This window comes from Talpa europaea, assembly GCF_964194135.1.
Source record: "Talpa europaea genome assembly, chromosome: 14".
Classification (NCBI taxonomy): domain Eukaryota; kingdom Metazoa; phylum Chordata; class Mammalia; order Eulipotyphla; family Talpidae; genus Talpa; species Talpa europaea.
The window spans coordinates 29,183,771-29,204,201 of record NC_140082.1 but is presented as its reverse complement, the minus strand read 5'-3'; the positions used below and the strand labels follow the sequence as shown (position 1 = coordinate 29,204,201).

The window sequence follows — 20,431 nt, the reverse complement described above, 5'->3', positions numbered from 1 at the left end:
TACAGGCGCGTTCCCGGAAGTCGCCGCCAGGGGGCGGGAGCCCGCCGCGCCTGCGTCAACAGCCGGCGCCCTGGAACGCTCTCGTCCCTCCTCTCGCTCGCTTCAGCTTCCGCCGGAAGTGGCCCGTCAGTTGTTGTCCTCAGGTACTGGCGCTGGCTGCGGGCGCTGGGCTCTCTGTGGACCCCTGGATAAGACCTGCGAGGAACTGGAGACGGGAACCCCAGCTTGAGCCCCGGCGGCAGGATGGACGTTCTGAAGTCAGAGATCCTCCGGAAGCGGCAGCTGGTGGAGGACAGGAACCTGTTGGTGGTGAGGATCTTGGGGGGCGTGGGGCGTCCGGGGCGGGGTGCAGGCAGGGGCGGCGGTCTAGAAGTGAGGGAAATGGTACCGAACGGGTTTGGGGCGGAGGTGCCGCTTGGTGAGAGCCCCGCCACGACCCTGCAGCGGCCCCCACTCTGGAGCCGCCCTTGTGACACCCCATTCGGGAGCCTTCGGGATGGAGGAGCGGGAATGGCAGGGAAAGCCGAGGTCGTGGCAACACCTCCGACCCCAGCTGACCCTAGTTCTCCTCGCAGTTTCCCTGACTGCCGCTTCTGCCCACTCGCAGCTGTTGGCGTTTTTCGCACTTGCTGCAGTTTTTCTGGTCAGTCGTTCTGTCGTTTTAGTAAAAGTGCCCCCCTCCCCCGAACCATGGCAACGGCAGACTTAGAATTAGTCTCTCAAAGTCTTTGATTCCTTCCATTAGTAAAACCCATTTTTTTTAGTTGTACTCTTCCCCTCTCCCCAACACGTCCAAGTTTATTGCTCAAGTTTTCACTAATAGGGAAGCTTAGACTGTTTGGGGGCGATATACTAAAGGAGAAAGAATTGCGCGATTTAAAAGCGTCCTGAAGTTAACTTTCATAGGTCAATTAGAAAGTGTTGATTCATTTAGAATGTTGGCACACGTCACTACATGGTATTTGAAAATTCACATGTAATTTTGCTGCTGATCGCATGAGAAACCTCTTTAATTTTGGGAAAGTAAGCTCATTACGGAAGATCTAAGTTCACAATTCAAAATTTCACTTTAGAGCTGGAATTTGATCATAGGCAACAGAAAGCAGTTGTATTCCTGAAGTGGCAAGCTTGCTTTATGCAATTTTGGGACGTTGTCTGCCAAATACCCAAGTCTGAATATAGTGTGTCAGGTATTCTTTCCTAAAAAAAAAAAAAAAAGTTATTCCATGAAAAAAGCATCTGGTTTACTTTGCAACATAGTCACCAGAAATACTTTTCCTTCAGACAGGCTTCATATCTTACTATAAATGAGACTTGCTTTATGTATTCTTTCTGTTTTGTCACACAGGCTATTAAAAAGATGTGGTAAAGAATCAAGATTGCATAAAGTTAATTTTACTACATCAGGATTAAGTGAAACTACCCCTGCCTCACCCCCCCAACCCCATCCTTTACTGTTAGAAAGGCAAGAGTTCAGGGACAGCTGGTACTGTTTAGCGTCACTGCTTTGCTCAGACTTCAGGAGACACGTTGCTTTTCACCTTAAGTGAAATTGTCACCAGAGTGAACAGGCAAATAATACCATAGTACTGAAGAGAGTTTTTGTTCCATAGACTCTCAGAGTGTATGTTGTAACTGCACATCTTCCTGTATGCATGGGAAGTCTTGATTTTCAGCTGTGTACTTTTATATGGAATCAGTTCCTTTGCAGCCTTTCTCTTTCTGCATAATAGTGCCCATTAGTAGCTTTCATAAATTTTTACTGCTCCAGCCACAGTAACAAAAAAGTGTTTGTATTTTGATTTGATAGCTGAAAAATTTTCAGGAAACAATTCTTACCTTAACCTCATGTGATTCTATCATATATTTTATTGTCTCAATCCTTCCTGTGTCATTTTCATTTTCATTTTTATTTTTTAAAGATTTATTTATTTATTTTTTGTTTATACAAGCACTGGGTACAGTCAGAAGCGCGGGAGGGTGAGAGAAATCACCAGAGCCAAGAGCAAAACGGGCAGACTGACGAAGTACACTGCTGAGGGGATCAGCAGGCCGCAGAAGAGATCTGCATGCCATGTGGGACCCTCACCCGGTGGCCGGGGATCGAACCGGCTGCTGTAAAGGCTGCGGGCAGCTTCGCAACCCAGCGCTCAACCGCTGCGCCATCGGGGAGGCCCCTGTGTCATTTTTAAAAGGAAAAAAATGATTGTTAGGGATCTGTGAATTGTTTTTATTCTCTTATTTATACCTGGAAAATACCTATCTCTGTTGTGTCTAGAAGGGTTGCCTTATTTTTGGTCATTTCTAGTGGTATCCCAGCTTTTTATCATTAGTCTATGATAGTTGAAATAGTAAATAATTAGCTCATGAGTGCCCCTTTGGTAAATTGGAGAACTACTAAAAGTGCCTCCTGTCGCCCTAAAATGCTCTGCCTGGTGTAATTACTTTGAAGTTAATTAGTCTCTGCTTTGTCTCAATACCAGTGTGTTGGAAGATCATTGGTGAATCTTTACTTAATGCAAAGCCCCAGTTGTGTGAAAAACCAGAATGCTGGAGGAACACAACAGGTGTAATTATTAATTTCATGAGTAGTCTTTTTTGAGGATAGGCTCTGTGTAGAATTTTAGCTTTGTTTTTCCCTCAATGTTTATGATGATTTACTCTATGCAAGATACTAAATCACAGAAGATTGAAAAAAAAATTAATGTTTGATCCTTCAAGGAATGTGCATTTAATTTCACAGAGAATATAAAAGCCACCAGGCAATATAGTCTGTGCCTTTCCCCCGTTAAGTGGATGAGGTCTCAGTCATGTCGTGGGTCAAACCCCTCAGCTGCCTGTTGGAGCCCAACTTACCTCCTTTACTAGCACCATCAAGAACCTTAATATTACTGATCCCCTTTCATTCTCCTTGTATCCTCAGTTTCTCTACTGACTTACTTCCCTTAGCACTGAAACATACAGATGGTGGTTAAATGGGAGATGGTTCTCCCGTTTAAAGAGGTTGCTTTGTTTTGTTTTTCAGCAACTCTTTTTTTATGACCAGCTTCTTAAATTTTGATTCCCACTCATTGACTTGATGTTCTAATCAGGGGTGACTGTTACTTCCATGTTTTCGTAACTAACATCAGCAGCATTTGACACCCTTGACCCATCCTTTTTCTTCACTCTCCTTTTGGCACCTCTTACCCCACAACTTCCTGTTTTTCTTTTTACTGCTTAGACTGCTTGTTCTTGATTTTCCTTACAGACTTTTTTTTTTGTTATTTATTCCTTTCAACATTTGTTTTCCTTGAACTTCACACCTAGGCTACTTTTCACTTACTGTATTCTCTGTATTGGTTTCATATTCACATCCAGATTTCAGTTATTAGCATTTTTCCTTTTATAAAGAAGAAACAAAAAAGAAACCTCCCCACTACTATCCACTGTAACCCCTCTACTCTTATGCCCACCTCATGCTCTGTTCACCTCTGGAACATCATTTTTGTTTTCATTGTTGCAGTGGCAGGAAGTGACCGGGTAGGAGCTCTATGACCCAAGCAGACGGGTGAAGGAGGAGTCCTGGAGCCCTCGGTGGCTTTTTCAGGCTTTTATTGGGATTTTACCAGGTACACGGCCGGCAGGGGTGCCAGGAGGGATGGAGGGCTGGCAGGCCTCCCAACCCCTAGCAAGTCTTCGCTCTTTCTGGGCTCTCCCGCGTTCTCTTGGGGCCTCTGCTTCTCTGCTGGTTCTCTTCCCGTCTCTCGCTTGTTCTCCTTCTGGTCGTTCCGTTCCTCTGGCGTCCCGTGATGCAGCCCTTATAAGCCCAGTCTCTCAGCCCAGGTGTACCCACCTATGTATGCCCACACCCTACTCCTGGGGCCCGCCATCGGGCATGCATTCAGGACCGCAGGGATCTATCATCAACACTAATGGCCAGAGGACAGAAAAGCCTGACAGTCATTTACCCCGAAATTGTCCATTATCTTGTTTTGTCTGTCTTCCTGGTTTCCTTATATTTCACATGTAGGTGAAATACAGTATTTGCCTTTATCTTTTTGATTAATCTTGTTTTACATAATTACTTTGCGTTTCTCCCATTTTGCTGCAAAGTGGTGAAATTTTATTTTTCCTTATAGCTAAGTAGTATTCCATTGTATGTATGTATATATAGATATTATATATATTTTCTTTATGTATCTTTTATATTGATATACATCTTTATATATCTATTATATTTACAGTATCTTTTCTCTCTCTATATATACACACACATTTTTACACATTCCTCTATCAGTGGGCACCTTAGGTTGTTTACATAACTTAGTTATTGTGTATCAGGAGTTCTTAAATGTAGTCTTTGGATGGACTTGAGAATATCCATCTTTGAAGTTTTATTTAAAAAATTAGCATGTGAGTGAATATATGTGTAGATGCATGTCCTTTCTTTCCCTCTTCCTGATTATATTTTAAAAAGCTTTGACTCAAATCAAGAACTACTAATGTTCATGCTGGTGAAAATCTTCATATTCATTACTCCCAGTACTCTTGTATTCTAGCACTACTGAATGGCTTCCATTTTGTCAGTTTGTTGAATTTTTTGGCTTTTCTTAAACTTGTTCATCCCTTTACTTGAAACAATCTTCTATAATCCTCTCCAATGCTTCTCTTTAGTATTCATTGAGGAGGCTTTGAAAGTTTTTCAGCAAAAATGTGTGGTGAAATAATGTGTAACATCTCTTATATGTGGAATCTAAACAAACCAGACCCTTAATAGCAGTGCGTAATGTATGGTTACTAGAGGCTGGAGGTGAGAGAATGGAAAAGATGTTGTTTTTGGGTATGTACTTTTACATCCAAGGGTATGTACTTCCAACTAGTAGACATATAAGTCCTGGAGACATAGTAAATAGTGCAGTGATTACATAATAAACACTAAATTTGCTAAGAGAGACTAGATCTTAATTGTTCCCAACTCTAGCAGAAATGATAATTATTTGAAGAGATAAAGGTTTTAATGAATGTTCAGTGGCAATATACAACTGCAGTATAAATGTATCCAAATCAATATGTTGTATACTTTAAGCTTACGCAGTATTGTGTGTAAACCATATGTCAGAAAACAAAAAGTGTGGTAGGGAGTTTGTAGCCAGGTTGAAATCATATTTTGATGTCTATTTGCAAAGTAGATTTTTTCCTCATTTTACTATGAAAATTTTCAAATATACAGAAAATGTAAGAATACCCATATCAAACCACCTTGACTATACTATATTTGCTTTATTATATAACCAATCTGATGTCACTCATGCATTCATGCATTAATTCCTCTATCAATGCAGTAACTTTTACCTCAGAGTAATTATGCCAGGCAGAACATTTTAGGACAGGTGCTAGGCTAGTTTAACAGTCTTTTCCTCTTTTGACAAAGAGGCACTTACAAGCTGAGCATTTACTACTTCAGCTGTCACCAGTTATCTGTAAAAAACTGGGGCATCACTTGAAATGACCAAAGATGCAGCAGATTTCTGAAATGGCAATATGTATAAAGTGTCTTTTTTTTTTTTTTTTAAGATTATTTATTTATACAAGAACCGGGGTATAGGCCAGATGCGTGGGAGGGTGAGAGGATTCACCAGAGACAGAGCAGGGAACAGAACAGGCAGACTGACTGAAATACACTGCTGAGGGAAGCAGTGGGCGAGACAGGAGAGGTCTGCCGCCCCATGTGGGAGCCTCGCCGCCGAGATCAAACCGGCACTGCAGAGAATCTGGACAGCTTCACAGCGCTGCGCTCAACCATCTGCGCCACCAGGGGAGGCCCTATAAAGTGTCTTTTATCTTCATATATAGTAATAAAAATTTACTCATCTTTATTTCACACTGGTTTGCAGACACTGGTAATACTTAAACCCTAAACAAAGATGCAGTGGCGTGCATATTATAAACTGGAATTTAGTGCTTATCCATTGTGTGTGTGTGTGTGTGTGTGTGTGCACAAACATTCACATGTGAAGAAAAACCCAAATTTAAGTCTACCATTCAGTGATTTTTGACAGTTTGCTTACCCCTGTCTAAACCAATCTGTATCAAGATAGAGAATACCCTTTTTCCACCTTCCAGACAATCCCTGCCCTGGTGACCATCTGTCCTTCTTCATTTTAATTTCAGCCATTTTGATGGATGTGTAGGGATGCCTTCTAGCTCTTTGATAATTAATGATGAGTACTTTTCATGTTTTTTTTTTTAACCATTTGTATATCTTTTGTGAAGTATCTGTTAAAATTGCTTACATATATATATTTTTTAGTGAGTTGAAGTTCTTTAGACATCATGGATACCAGTTCTTTGTCAGACACATGTTTTGTGAATATTTTCTACCAGATTCTGAGTTTTTCTATTTATTTTCTTACTCATTATCTTCTGATGAGCAAAAGCTTTTGATAAAGCCCAATTTACCCTTTTTTTTGGTGGATATTGTTTTCTGTTCTGCCTGAGAATATAAAATAATATAAGCAGTTAGGAAACAGTTGGCAGTTTCTTAAAAATTAATATATACCTGCTGTGGTCAAACCATTGCACTCTGTCTTTTACTCAGAAGTATAAATCAAAGATGCTCTTACATTATCATCTAAAAATTTCATGGTTTTTATATTTTATAAAAAGACAGGTTTCAGGGCTTCCCCGGTGGCGCAGCGGTTGAGCGCGGGGTTGCGAAGCTGCCCGTTGCCTCTGCAGTGCCGGTTCGATCCCCGGCTGCTCCCCGGCCACCGGAGGAGGGTCCCACATGGCGCGCAGACCTCTCCTGCCATCCGCTGCTCCCCTCAGCAGTGTACTTCGGTCCTTCTGCCTGTTCTGCATCCTGCTCTGACTCTGGTGAATTCTCTCACCCTCCCGCGCTTCTGACTGTACCCAGTGCTTGTATGAATAAATAAATAAATAAATCTTAAAAAAAAATAAAAAAAAAAAAGGACAGGTTTCAGAAATTTTGATTCAGTTTTAGTATGATATGAGGTAGGAGTTGTGATTTATTTTTTTCCTTGTGGATATCCTGTTGTTTACCCTTTAATGAAAGTTATTTTCTTTTTCCTTTGAATGGCTTTGGTGTCCTCAAAAATCAAATATATGTGACTCCATTCTGGGTGCTCTATTCTATTCTCATAATCTATTTGTTGCTTTTTATGTTGTTGCCACACACTATCTTGACTGCTGTTTCATTATGGTGAATCTTCAAGTCGGATAATATTCATAAGATGAGTACTGAATGAAGATTGCTCAGGCTTTTGTGCCTTTAGCCTTCGTGGCTATCACCTGTGGCCTTGAATGCAGGAGGTGCTTGGGAGCGTGGGCTCGGGGTACGCATGCCTAATGTTGGACACCTGAGTATGATGTGGGCATGCGTAAATGGGCACACCTGAGCCTGGAGGTCGAGCATATAAGGGCAGCAGAGAACGGAGAGAGTCACTCCAGAGAGGAAGAGACCACGAGACGACCCCAGAGAGAGCCCGATCAGTAAGAATCAAGATTTACTGGGCTCTGGGAAGCCTGGCAGCCTCCCTGTTCCGTGACTCCCCTGCCTCTCCTGCAGGTGGTGGCCTCATTGTCAGTAGAGAAGAAAGATCATTCAAAGCCTGAAAAAGCCACTGAGGGCTCCTGGACTCTGCTTTACCTGTCTGTGGGCATCCATAGAGAACCTGCCCTGTGCCTGGATAGCACTACAAGTACTAATTTTCTTTAATTTTTTTTCCCCTAATTCTTCTGACTCTTGCTTGTGGTATTTATTTTTAAGCAGCTTTGTTGAGGTAAAACTGACACAGTAAGCCACACATACACAGAGTAAACAGTTTAAGTTTTGGCATATTTTTATACCTCTGAAACATCACAGTGAAGAGAGGGAACAAGTTCGTCTCACCTCAATTTCCTTTTGCCCCTTTGCAATCCCACCTTTCTCCCCTCCCTGCAACCAGCTCCACCCCATCCACAGGCAGGCAGTGATCTTTGTTATTTTACTTGGCATTTTTTGAATTTTATGTGAATGGAATTTTTCAATATGTTCTCTAGGTTGTTTGCCTTTCACTTAGCCTAATAGTTTGGATTTTCATTCCTGTGCTCATATGTGTCACTGCTTCATTATTTGTGTTACCGAGGAGTTTTCTACCGTTGTATGAGTATACCATAATTTGTTTATTTGTGACCTGTTGGTAGGCATTTGAGTTGTTTCCCTCTCTTGACTGTTTCAATAAAGCTGCTATGAATATTCATGCACAAGTTTTTGTGTGGACATACGCTTTTATTTCTCTTAAGTAAATGTGTAGGAGTGGAATGGTTGGGTGTACATTTCTTTATGAAATTTAAGATTGGTGTTCTTGCGTACATTTTAATATATTTAATACAAAAAATAGAATTCAGTTGTGTAAGGTAGATTTCGATGTAGTTTTCTACTTTGGATGATGTTACTGAAAAGAATATATTGCTTAGGTAACTGAATTCATTGACACTTGACAGTCTTTCACTTTGAAAAGCATTGCGTCACTTTATCTTTTTAAAGATTTATTTATTTATGCAAGCATTGGGTACAGTCAGAAGTGCAGGAGGGTGAGAGAATTCACCTGAGCCAGAGCAGAGAACAGAACAGGCAGTCTGACGAAATACACTGCTCAGGGGAGCTGCGGGCGTGGCAGGAGAGGTCTGTGCGCCATGTGGAGCCTTGCCCGTTGGCCAGGGATCGAACTGGCGCTGCAGAGGCTGCGGGCAGCTTCACAGCCCAGCGCTCAACTGTTGCGCCACCAGGGGAGGCCCGCATCGCGTCACTTTAAATTGCATTTGTGTTCCTCAGTATTTGACTTATTAATCAGATTCTTTAAGGCTTACTTTGATTCTTTGTGACCTGCCATGTGATTTCACATGTGTTTTGCTTTGCCTATGCAGGCTGTCTATTTGTTAGTTTTCCAGTGTCTTTTGTAGAGCTCTTAATGATGTTTGTATCCCATTTATATAAACACTAAAAACCCTAACATAACTGATGGAATGATGATGCTAAATTAATGTTGACAGTCATGGTTGCATGTTGTTTTTAATTTTCATTTGTTAATATGGGTAGGCACTTCAGATGATGTGGTTGGAAGGTTTGTACACTTTGAATCTCAGTTTTATAATCCAGAAAGTACAACTTGGACAGAGTTCAAGAATGATATTTATAAAGCAGCATGTAGGAATTAGATCGTATCTTTGAAAGGAGAAGCACTTTTAATGTTTACCATTTTCAACTTGTTTTCAAATCTGTCAGGATGAAAGGCCCAGTGAAAATGTTAGGTGCTTTAGGAAAGAATCCAAAGAAATTATTGACAGTTCATATGCTGTCTTAAAATATGCAGCCACTTGTAGACTTGTGTTTTTAGGGCTCTATTGTACATTCTTTAATTAATTCAAAGGACCTAAGAGTTTGAAAATTTGAATGTAACTAGAAAGGAAACTAAATTTATAAAATGAATGGATGAGTCTTCAAATCTAATTGTGGCTCTTTCCCTAGGTAACTGGAACATTTGGCATGTTATCTAATGTGCCTGAGTAATCTGTAAAGGGTCGAACAATACCCTATGCTTACTTTCTAAAGGTCTACAATTTAAATTCTGTCATAAATGTATCCATAGCACTTTGTATTTCAAAGTGTATTTTTAGTATACGTCATAAAATGTTTTACAATTAGATCCCGGCTGCCAGGCGAGGGTCCCACATGGTGCGCAGACCTCTCCTGCCACCCGCTGCTCCCCTCAGCAGTGTACTTCGGTCCTTCTGCCTGTTCTGCTCCCTGCCCTGGCTCTGGTTATTCTCTCACCCTCCCGCGCTTCTGACTGTACCCAGTGCTTGTATAAATAAATAAATAAATCTTTAAAAAAAAAGTTTTACGATTAGAAATTACTGCTATAGTTGTTTTTCTTATTACAAACTTTTGTCTCTAAACAAAGAGTATACAAAGAATGACATTTGAAGCATAGTAGGAAATCTTTTTTCTTTTTGGCAAATATCTATTGTCATGAAATACAGGGTCATAGTACAAAGCAAAACATTAAATTTTTCTCAAGGTGTAAAGCAAATTAATTAAAAATTAATTGTTAATAGATTATTAATGAAAATGATTCAAAAATCCAAACATGCTAATAGGCATAAGACATTTTCTTCTTTTTTGTGTCCTATTTTACCTCCTCCATATCTTGTGGAAAAGAAGCCAATGTGTTTTTTTCCTTTTACATAACACAAACAGTAGCACACTAAATCCACCCTTGCACTTCATTTATCAACATACAGAAGCAACTTTTAAAAAATTTCCTTTAACAGAAATTGGAAGAAATCCTGAAGTTGAAACGATAAAAGGAAGACCTAGAGTAAGCAAAGTGGAAGATACTGAAAAGTAATGAAAAATAATTAGGGAGAATAATGCATTATTCTAATACATTAGAAACTCTAAGTGAACTACAAAAAATGCAGAAATACAAAAAAATTAAAAATCTGAACAAATCAGTTAGTGGAAATAAATTAAGAAATTGACAATCCACAGAAGAATGTGACTGAAGGAGGAGGGAATTAGCAGTTGAATTGAAGACTACACAAGATGAGTCAGATCATTTGAATTTGTACCTTGGATTTTATTTATGACTTTGGGAGATTTATTTTTTTAAACAGAATAAGAATGGCTCCACACTTGTTTGTGGAGTGTGTGGAGGGGGTTTGTACAGAGAATTGGAAGTGAGGAAATGGAGAAAGATAAACATTTTAGTGGAGTTCTGCTGTAATGGCACTTAGCATGTCACCCAGCACATAGTAAAGAACTTTTCCTTTAAAGTTGGGGAGACTTGAGCCTATTTAGTGATTATCGAGAAGATGCCAAAGGGAAAATAGATGCTTATGAGAAGTTGCTAAGGAATTGAGATCTGGAATAAGCTGGAAGGGGCTCAAGTAGCAGAAAGGGATGGCTTTAGACATTTCCTTATCCATCCTGAAATGAAGAAAGGACTGATGCAGATCCAGGTAAAGATTGGTGTTAGGTGAAATTTGGAAGCTTTCTTGAGTGCTTTTTCTCCCCCTTAAGGAGAGTGGCTTAGTCATTTTCTGAAAATAAGGAGAGATGTGAAGGGATTGTCAATATAGAGAGAAAACTGAATAGATAAATACACCAGGATCAGTGGGCAACATTGATTTCCCAGCTTTGCTTAGCTTCTAGTGGGGATATGGTAGATTGCCAATAGGTAGATTCTTCTAGGACAGTGGTTCTTATTGGTCTCAAGAGCCCTTTACGTTCTTAATTAATCCCGGCTCCAGAGAGCTTTTATTTATGTTGGGATATATTGTTGATAATTACTAAGACCTTAAAACTTGGAAATTAAATATTTTTTTCCTGTTTATATTTTATACAGTAAACCTATGTATGTTAGCATAAATATGTATTTGTGAAAAGTGATTATAGTTTCAAATAGAAATTTATTGAAGAATATTTCACATTTTTATAAATTCTTTAATCTGGCATATTAGAACATAGTGGGATTCTCCTACTTTTCATTTGTATGCTGCAATATATTGTTTTTTGTTTAAGTATTTAAAGACATTTCATACTTACACAGTTGGAAAAGGGAATATTTTGATAGCTTTTTCAGATAATTGTGTATATTTTCCTTTGACACTATACCAAGACTAGACAAATAATAAATGTCTTAAAGAAAGATTACTTAGTTGGATTTGGATTATGACCCATATCGTTGAGCTTTCTGCATCTTAAAATCCATCGATCTGTTCAGCTCACAATTTTTTTTTGCCTCTGCATGATTTCGTAACATCTTGCCTTTGTAACATTATGGCTATTGAATTATGCACATCTTCTTAATGTTGATGTTTCAGTTGACAATATAAAAAATAATATTAACATCACCCCTGATTTCATCAAAAAAGTAAGTACTGGGAAATTATCAAGTGCGCAGTGATGGATACAAGTTTTCCATCATTTTAATTTTTGATTGAAAAATGTAAATTTACTGGAGGCAACAAATACTGTCATTGTTGTCCTTTAAGTGTCAAACTTGCTTTGTTCAGCTTTGAGAAAATAGCCAAATATGCAAGTCTAAATAATCAAAAATTTGCATAGGTGCTTTTCTTTTAGAAACTTTTCATTGTTTAGCATAAGTATGTTTCATTTTGTTTCATCGTGCCAAATATTCAAAGGCAGTGTACTCAAGGGTTGAGATTTGGTAAAATTATACTTTACTGAGATGTTCTTAAGAGAAACTGGCCTTTTTATTTTCCTGCAAGTGCATGATACTAAGACATACAATGTACTGCTGGTCCATATATAAGGTATATAGCCTTGATTTATGCTAAGGTTCCAGCAATCTTCCTCACCATTGCTTTGTGCCATCAGTGCACATGTGGGCATGTAATATCTTAGTATTATAATGAAAATAAATTGAGCCTCGTGGAACCTCTGTAAGTCTTAGGGACTCTCTGGGGCCTGTGAACCATATTTGAGAGTTAATGTTCCAGCCTTAAAGTTTTAGTAGGTGTATTCCATGGAATTGAGACCCAGTAGTAAAAGATAAGTTAAAGGTGGAACCGAGGACTCTACCTGAATAGTACTTTTACTTCCTATTCACCAGTTCTTTCTGAGAGGATATCATTACATGTTTGTCAGTTTACTTATTTGAAATATGACAAATACTGCATAGTCAAAAGCAACAATTTATGATGCTGAGATAATATCTTGGGAGTGAAAAACTATAGCTTAGAATACTAGATCAGCACAAAGGATTTAAGGACCAGAGTTCTAGTCTTGCCTCTCTTAACTCATGAGTCTTACTAAGTTGTAAGAATGTCATCTAACCCAATTCTCAGGTTTGTATCCCATCTCTAAAATGGGGTTAATATATTTTTTTTTTTTTAGAGGCATTTTTATTTGTTTGTTTGTTTGTTTGTTTTGTTTATACATGCACTGGGTACAGTCAGAAGCACGGGAGGGTGAGAGAATTCACCAGAGCCAGAGCGGGGAGCAGAGCAGGCAGAAGGACCGAAGTACACTGCTGAGGGGAGCAGCGGGCGACAGGAGAGGTCTGTGCGCCATGTGGGACCCTCCTCCAGTGGCTGGGAGCAGCCGGGGATCGAACCGGCGCCGCAGAGGCCGCGGGCAGCTTCGCAACCCAGCGCTCAACCGCTGCGCCATCGGGGAGGCCCTAAAATGGGGTTAATATTTTTGCTCCTACCTTTCTCAGTACTTTTGATATTCAGATCATGCCATGCTATCTTCATGTTTATATCCCTAAACTGTGCTGGTTTATGATAGAAAATCAGTGTTTACTGAGTCAATGAACTTAACAAAACAAAGCAAAAACTCTTAGCATTTAAAAACAAAATAGTAGTTACCAGAGGGAAGGGAGCACTGGAGTGGCTAAATCCAGTAAATGGGGTCAATTGGATGATGGATAGAAACTAGACTTTTGGTGTGGAATGTAATGTATTACATACAGATGTTGATTTATAAACTGTACACCTGAAACCTATATAATGTTATAAACCAATTTACTTCATTAAAAATAAAAAAGAAATACTTTTAACCTGAAATAAAATACAAAACTGTTTAGCATAAAAGTTTTAAACATACACAAAACTAGCATTGTATAATAAACCGGTCTACCCTTTCCCAAACATATGTAACTCTAGAAAATAAGTACACGTTCTTATATAAACAAAGTATGATCACATCCATACGTATACATACAAAATTAAAATTTTGATGGTCCTTAATACCATCGAATCCGCCTTTCACATTCAACTGTCCCAATTGAATTAAAATACATACATGTTTTTACAGTTGGTTTGTTCAGATCAAAACCACACAAGGTCATTGGATTTGTTTATTATGACTCTTGGTTTCTTTTGATCAAGAACATTTTAATTCCCTCAGCTCTCCCTGTTTTTTATACTGTTAACTTGTTGAGAAGCTGGGGCTAGTTTTGTTAGCATCCCAGTGTTTGATTGCTTCCCAGTGGTATCCCTTAGCTAATCCCTACATTTTCTAGCGTATCTGAACATTTCTAGTAAACTGGAAGTTAGACTTGATCATTTTATCAGAATTAGATTTAGTTTTTTTTTTTTTTAAAGATTTATTTATTTATTTATACAAGCACTGGGTACAGTCAGAAGCGCGGGAGGGGAGAGAATTCACCAGAGCCAGAGCAGGGAGCACAGCAGGCAGAAGGACCGAAGTACACTGCTGAGGGGAGCAGTGGGTGGCAGGAGAGGTCTGTGCGCCATGTGGGACCCTCCTCCTGTGGCTGGGGAGCAGCCAGGGATTGAACCGGCACGGCAGAGGCTGCGGGCAGCTTTGCAACCCAGTGCTCAACTGCTGCGCCACCGGGAGGCCCTAGATTTAGTTTTTTAAGTAGAATACTTTCTAGGTGGTGCTGTGTACTTCCTCTGTGTATGCCATAGGAAATGCATTGTGTTTTCCTGACGCCAATCAGTAGTTCCAAGTGTTTTCATAGTCTTATTTTTTCATTGCTCACCATCAACCTTTCTCATAATGGTCTTAACATTAATTGCTGATCATTGCCTGAGTGAATGAGCTTTGGTGCTAGAGGGTGCTAAATACATGTGTAGAGGTATTACTGAGATGCTATTGTAATTACTACTAAAGAAATAGGGCAGTGTCTTTATTTGAACCAAGTCATCGATGGAATAAGCTGCACATAGTAACAGCCTCCAAATTAAGGACTGTAGATTTAACATTGAGGATGCTTGTATGTATAGTATGGAATGAACTAACATTTTTCCCACTGCAGTAGATTTCAAACTTGTCTCATTACCAAATCATGTTAAAACAAATATCTCTAAGCCTTCTTTTTAATAACGACTCTATAAAACCATCCTAGATTGTCTAGATTATTTTAGGAGTTGATTTAATACAAATACAGTGAATTGGTTCCAGATGTCAAAAAGAAATTTGGAATACCCTTGGATCCTGCCTGGTAAAAGGGTTTAAGATGTCAGCTATAGATACCGTAATTGTGTTGATTTTTTTCCTGTTAGGAGAAAGTAATTAAAACATTACATTTTATGGGGTTCATAGTGAACCATTTGTAGAAATTATCTTTGAACTCAAACATTGGGAAAGTAAATCAAATCAGTGGAACATTTGGAAAATATTGTTGATTTCTTTGTTGTTAGATATGCATGATAAAATACTTCAAGAAAAATATGTCAGTATTTGTCACAAATCAGTATGCACATCAGGGATGGAGGAAGGGTGATGTGTTCAGGAAATCAGTGTAATTTCTGCAAAACCAAAAAAATGGTACCAAATTCTAGAAAAACTGGAGTGTCCAGGTTTCTGACGGCACTTCTTGACCACAGGTCAAGATATTTTACCAAGGACATGTTATTAACTTGTTTCTTTCTTCAATAGGAAAATAAAAAATATTTCAAACGTAGTGAACTTGCAAAAAAAGAAGAGGAAGCTTATTTTGAACGATGTGGCTACAAGGTATGAAAGCCTGCTTTTATGTTAAATTGTATATTTCTGAGTTGAAATTTATACATCTATTGTTAAAGTGACAAAATTATTGATCTCTGTTCAATTTATCAATGTTATATATTAGCCTATAAATGAGAAGCCATCTGGAGAGGTATGAGTTTTTTGTTTTGTTTTTTCTTTTTTTAATCTTGAATTCAGGAAAATACATGCATGACTTTTGGCTTGGAATGGTTTGGCTTTTTGTGGACAGCATGAAGTGGCTTGAAATCAAAGCTTGAATTTTTTTTAAATTAAATCCTGATACAATACTGTCTCATTTTCATCACCACCACCACTCTTCTCTCCACCTCTCCCAATAAAAGTCCATTTTTAAAGGGTTCAAAACATTCCTTAAACAATAGTGATTTTTAGCAGTGGTATTTCCCTGCTTTCTCCCGAATATTTTAAGCCATTGATTTTATGTTTACATTGTTAATAATTCTGTTTGGCCCTAAGTACTTCTGCCTGGAATTAGTGCCATATAACATTTATCTGCTTTTGTTTAATAAGGTATCACAATTTCAAACACTGCTTAGTCTATCGGATATAAAATGTAAACTTGAAATTTTTTTTTAGCAACAAATGAGTTGTCTGGAAGAGTTTGTGTGTTTTAAAAGCATGACTGAAATTATCTTTGAGATTATTTAGTTGAATAGTGTATTGGGGTTTTTATTGGGAGGGGTTAAAGGTTATGAGGTGAAGTCGTGTTAAACTTCCTTTAAAAGAAAATGATACCTAATTTAATACTTTTCAAACCAAAGTTCAGAGATTCTATTGAAATATTTTTGTCATCATAAATTTGAAATGAACTTTTTGCTTGTGAAATGTCAATATAATACTTGTGCATGGAATGGGAAAAGTTCTGGAAATTAATTTATCTGGCATAGCATTTCTAGAAGAAAGCATGAGGAATGCAAATGGTATGTATATGCATTTGGTTTTATTTTGTAGTGTTGGGAGAAAGTGTTAAAAATGTAGGTTTGTTTCTAGTAACTTTCTAAAATATGAACATTTATGTTTTGATATTTTCAATAGAAAGGTTAGTTTGGGAAAGAAAAATAACTTTTATGTAAATATTATTGAAATAGGTATTCAGAAATAATTCTCATTTTTTCCTTGCCCAATATTGTCTGTCTAAAACTTGATTTGGAATGAGAGTCACGTACATGAGTTTAGTCTGCTGACTTGTTCCTTTCCTAGATTCCCTAAATTTGAACCCTTTCAACTTTTTGATATGCTAAGAAAATAAAATAAAGGTAGGAAAATAATTTAAAACAGTGACAATTTTGCTTTGTGTAGATAACCTTAGTGACACGGTAGTACTTTCTTGTTTATAGAGGAAAGCACTGAGGCAAAGTAATTGCTGTAAAGATATTGCTGGTAATACTGAGTTCAGTTGACAGAATGTATTAGAGCTCTTTTCCTTACAGCTGTTAACTGCCATTCTATAGTAGAAATATTTTTTTTTAAAAGATTTATTTATTTATACAAGATTGATTGATTGATTTATACAAGCACTGCGTACAGTCAGAAGTGCGGGAGGGTGAGAGAATTCACCAGAGCCAGAGCGGGGAGCAAAGCAGGCAGAAGGACCAAAGTACACTGCTGAGGGGAGCAGCGGGTGGCAGGAGAGGTCTGCGCGCCATGTGGGACCCTCCTCCGGTGGCCGGGGAGCAGCCGGGGATCGAACCGGCACTGCAGAGGCAGCGGGCAGCTTCGCAACCCAGCACTCAACCGCTGCGCCACCAGGGAGGCCCCAGAAATATTTTTATCCTGAGAATTTGGAGATATACCTGTATTTATGCTTAAAATGAAAGCACAGATTTTTCTCCTCAAAAATTTTCTGGGTAGTAATCAAAATAGAGTATATATTACCTTATTCTTCATAGAAATTAGTTAACCTTTTTTTTTTTTTTTTTTTAAAGGCTCAATGCTGATTTGATTTGTGAAAATCTGAAAGTTTAGTTTTTTTGCCTCAGTTTTCTGTTAGCTCCATTTAGGTTGATGAACATATCCTTGAACCATAAACTATGGAATCAGATTACGTTTTAGCCATAATCTTTATTTATTTATTTATTTTTTTAAAAAAGATTTATTTATGCATACAAGAGCTGGGGTACAGGCAGAGATATGGGGGGTAAGAGGATTCACCAGAGACAGAGTGGGGAGAGGAACAGGCACATCTACTGGAATACACTGCTGAGGGGAGCAGCAGGCGAGTTAGGAGAGGTCTGCTGCTCCATGTGGTTTGCTCCCTGGCAGGCCGGGGAGCGAACTGGCACTCAGAGGCTGAGAGCAGCCTCCCAACCCAGCGCTCAACCACCGCGCCACCAGGGGAGGCCCTTAGCCATAATCTTTAAAGTGAATGTGAATTTCTTCCTTAATCCTGATATCCTTTTATTTATTTATTTTTCGGTCTTACTGCTTTTAGCATTTTAGATTTGTCCATGGTCAGATGGGAAACCATGTTACACTATCTTTTTACAGACCACACAATGGGATTTTAAATTGCTTCAGTTTTCCTAAACTGTGACTTGGGCAGCAGACTTAAGAAAATACATGAAGAGTTTTTTTTTTTTCTGCAGGTTTTTATGAACAAGAATGTCTACTTTTTTTTTTTGTGGTATGAATAGAGAGGTGCTGTATTTCATTATTTTTCTACAAGGTTCAGAACTCAGTGTGAAGGGCAAGTTCTGTAGCATATTGGGAATTTTTCTTCATGTCCAACAGTGATTTCTGTGCATCCTACTTTCAAAAGTAGGATATGAAAAAGCTGGAACTTGAGACTTCACAGGTTTCTGTTGGAAAGCAATTTTTGTCTTTAGTCTTCATTTTAAACCCAGAGCAAGGATCAAATAACTCTGTAAAATGGTTTTCTCAAAGAAGAAAAGAAAGTGGATTGTTTTTCAAGAAAAAAGTAACATTCTTTAAAGTCGAGGGAGAAAACGAGCCAAAATTTCAACCCTTTTAAGTTTTTGATCTTAGAAATCATTATACTTACGTCACTCTTCTATAGCAAGAATGCTCTCTCCTGTGTGCATGCTTTCTACCTGTGGTGGTGTCCCTGAAATGGATATGTTTCATAAACTCTTAAAAGCATGTACATTTATTATCAGCTCTTTCCTCAGAGACACATTTAGAAAACTTTCAATATTAAAATATTTAAATTCCACGAATAGCTGTCATAGAAGAGTAAATATTAACAATATTTTATTTTAAACCTGAATTTTACTTCTTTTGGCTATTATAGATACAGCCAAAAGAGGAGGACCAAAAACCATTAACTTCATCAAATCCAGTGTTAGAACTTGAACTTGCAGAGGAAAAATTACCCATGACTCTTTCTAGGCAAGAGGTAAGTTTATGTGAGTGAGTGTTTCATGAAGAGAAGTATCTCTACAGCATTTGCATTAATCTTCATTTCTTTCCAATAAGTCATATTTCATTATTTCCCATATAGGATGACCTAATGAGCTAAAAATACTATGCAACCAGCCCATTTTCTTTGAGTGTCTAATCTCTTCTTTCCCTGATACTATCAGCTTACACTTTGAAAAAAATCCTCTTAAACTTTAACAATTAAACATTGTTGTAAATAAGTATAGTGAAATGCATATATTCTAAATAATTATACTTACATTATATAAGCTATTTTATAATACACTTATAATTTTTGCTTACCAATGTATTTTTCTAAATCAAAAGACACATATATATATAGTTTGTTATGCCTACTTTTCCATAATATTTTGAAAACCAATTATTAAATGGCCATCTACTTGCTTTAGCATTTCCCCCCTATAAGTCATACTAAGATGATTTTTCTTATACAGATGTCATTGCCTTGCCTAATAATATTTTGATTGTTACTTTTGGACACTTTTTTAAGAAGCCTTATTTCTGAACTCTATATTAAATACTTTGTACTTTTCTAAGACTTTAGATGCAGTCTTACCAGAGGACTCTTGTTATATAGTTTGTATATTTTACCTGAGTTGTTTGTCTATATCAACTATTATTTTCCTTAAAAAAAAGAAAAAAGGGCTTCCTTGTCCCTCCCTAACCTGGTTCCATAGCCTGGGATTCCCACATTGTTTCTGTCTCTTTTCTCCTTAATAAACTTTTCCTTTAAAAAAACAAACAAACAAAATTTTATGTTACTCATGTGATATAAAGAATTCAAACTTAAATAAATGGGTATAAAACAAAAAGACTTTGAACAGAAGGAAACTTTCAGAGGAAAGGATGAATGACTTTAGAAGCTGTCATGTGAAAATCAGATTGAAGGATTGAATCTAAGCCCTGAGAGAAGAGTATTAGAAACAGGTAAAAAGTTCATTGACAACAGCTCTAATTTTGAAAAAGAAGTCATATTTTCTGTGGTTTCATAAAATAGAATAGGAAGTTTGAGGGAGGTGGAAATTTTACTTTGAGAAGCAAAATATCTGTCCCAAAATGGGATTGGCTGTTTCTTCAGTAAATGTGATTCCTGTTCTTTATCAGACATTGAGCTGACGAGGATATTTTGGAGATAGCACTAATCTTTTAATTTTCTGTTTGAATATCAAGCTTCAGTTAATCTAGTGGGAGCTCTACCAGTGGTTTCTACGTGTGTTCTATTTATAGTCCCTCATAAACTTATTGGTAGTTTTTCAATTTGAATTGACCTTTAACTACAATTTACATTTCTCTTTTTGATGAAATACAACTTTTTTACAGAATTATAAAACATGTATTTGCTACATAGTTATTGCAAAGCAAATATCCATATAACCATCAAGCAAGTCAAGAAAACAGTAATATTAGCCCCTCGAAAGCTCTGTATATGCCCAACCCTAATCATAACTCACTCTTTTGAGGGACAAATTTTGATTTTATTGTAGTGTTGCACTGCTGATT

General features: G+C 37.9%; 1 protein-coding gene across 7 annotated transcripts in view; it reads left to right on the top strand.

The window, feature by feature from the left end:
* Positions 1–243: 243 nt before the first annotated feature.
* The window catches only part of PRPF18 (pre-mRNA processing factor 18), a gene marked incomplete at both ends in the record, with an annotated part of 62,105 nt that continues 41,917 nt past the window's right edge, over positions 244–20,431 (top strand). For 4 of the 7 annotated variants that reach the window (XM_084254469.1, XM_084254468.1, XM_084254466.1 and 1 more), the window contains 3 exons: positions 244–309; positions 15,425–15,502; positions 18,783–18,887. In XM_084254469.1, coding sequence (XP_084110595.1) covers positions 244–309; positions 15,425–15,502; positions 18,783–18,887 — 249 coding nt within the window. Of the gene's footprint in view, positions 310–15,424; positions 15,503–15,617; positions 15,645–18,782; positions 18,888–20,431 lie in introns of those variants that run through there. The other 3 variants (XM_084254467.1, XM_084254464.1, XM_084254470.1) reach the window with 2 other exon arrangements.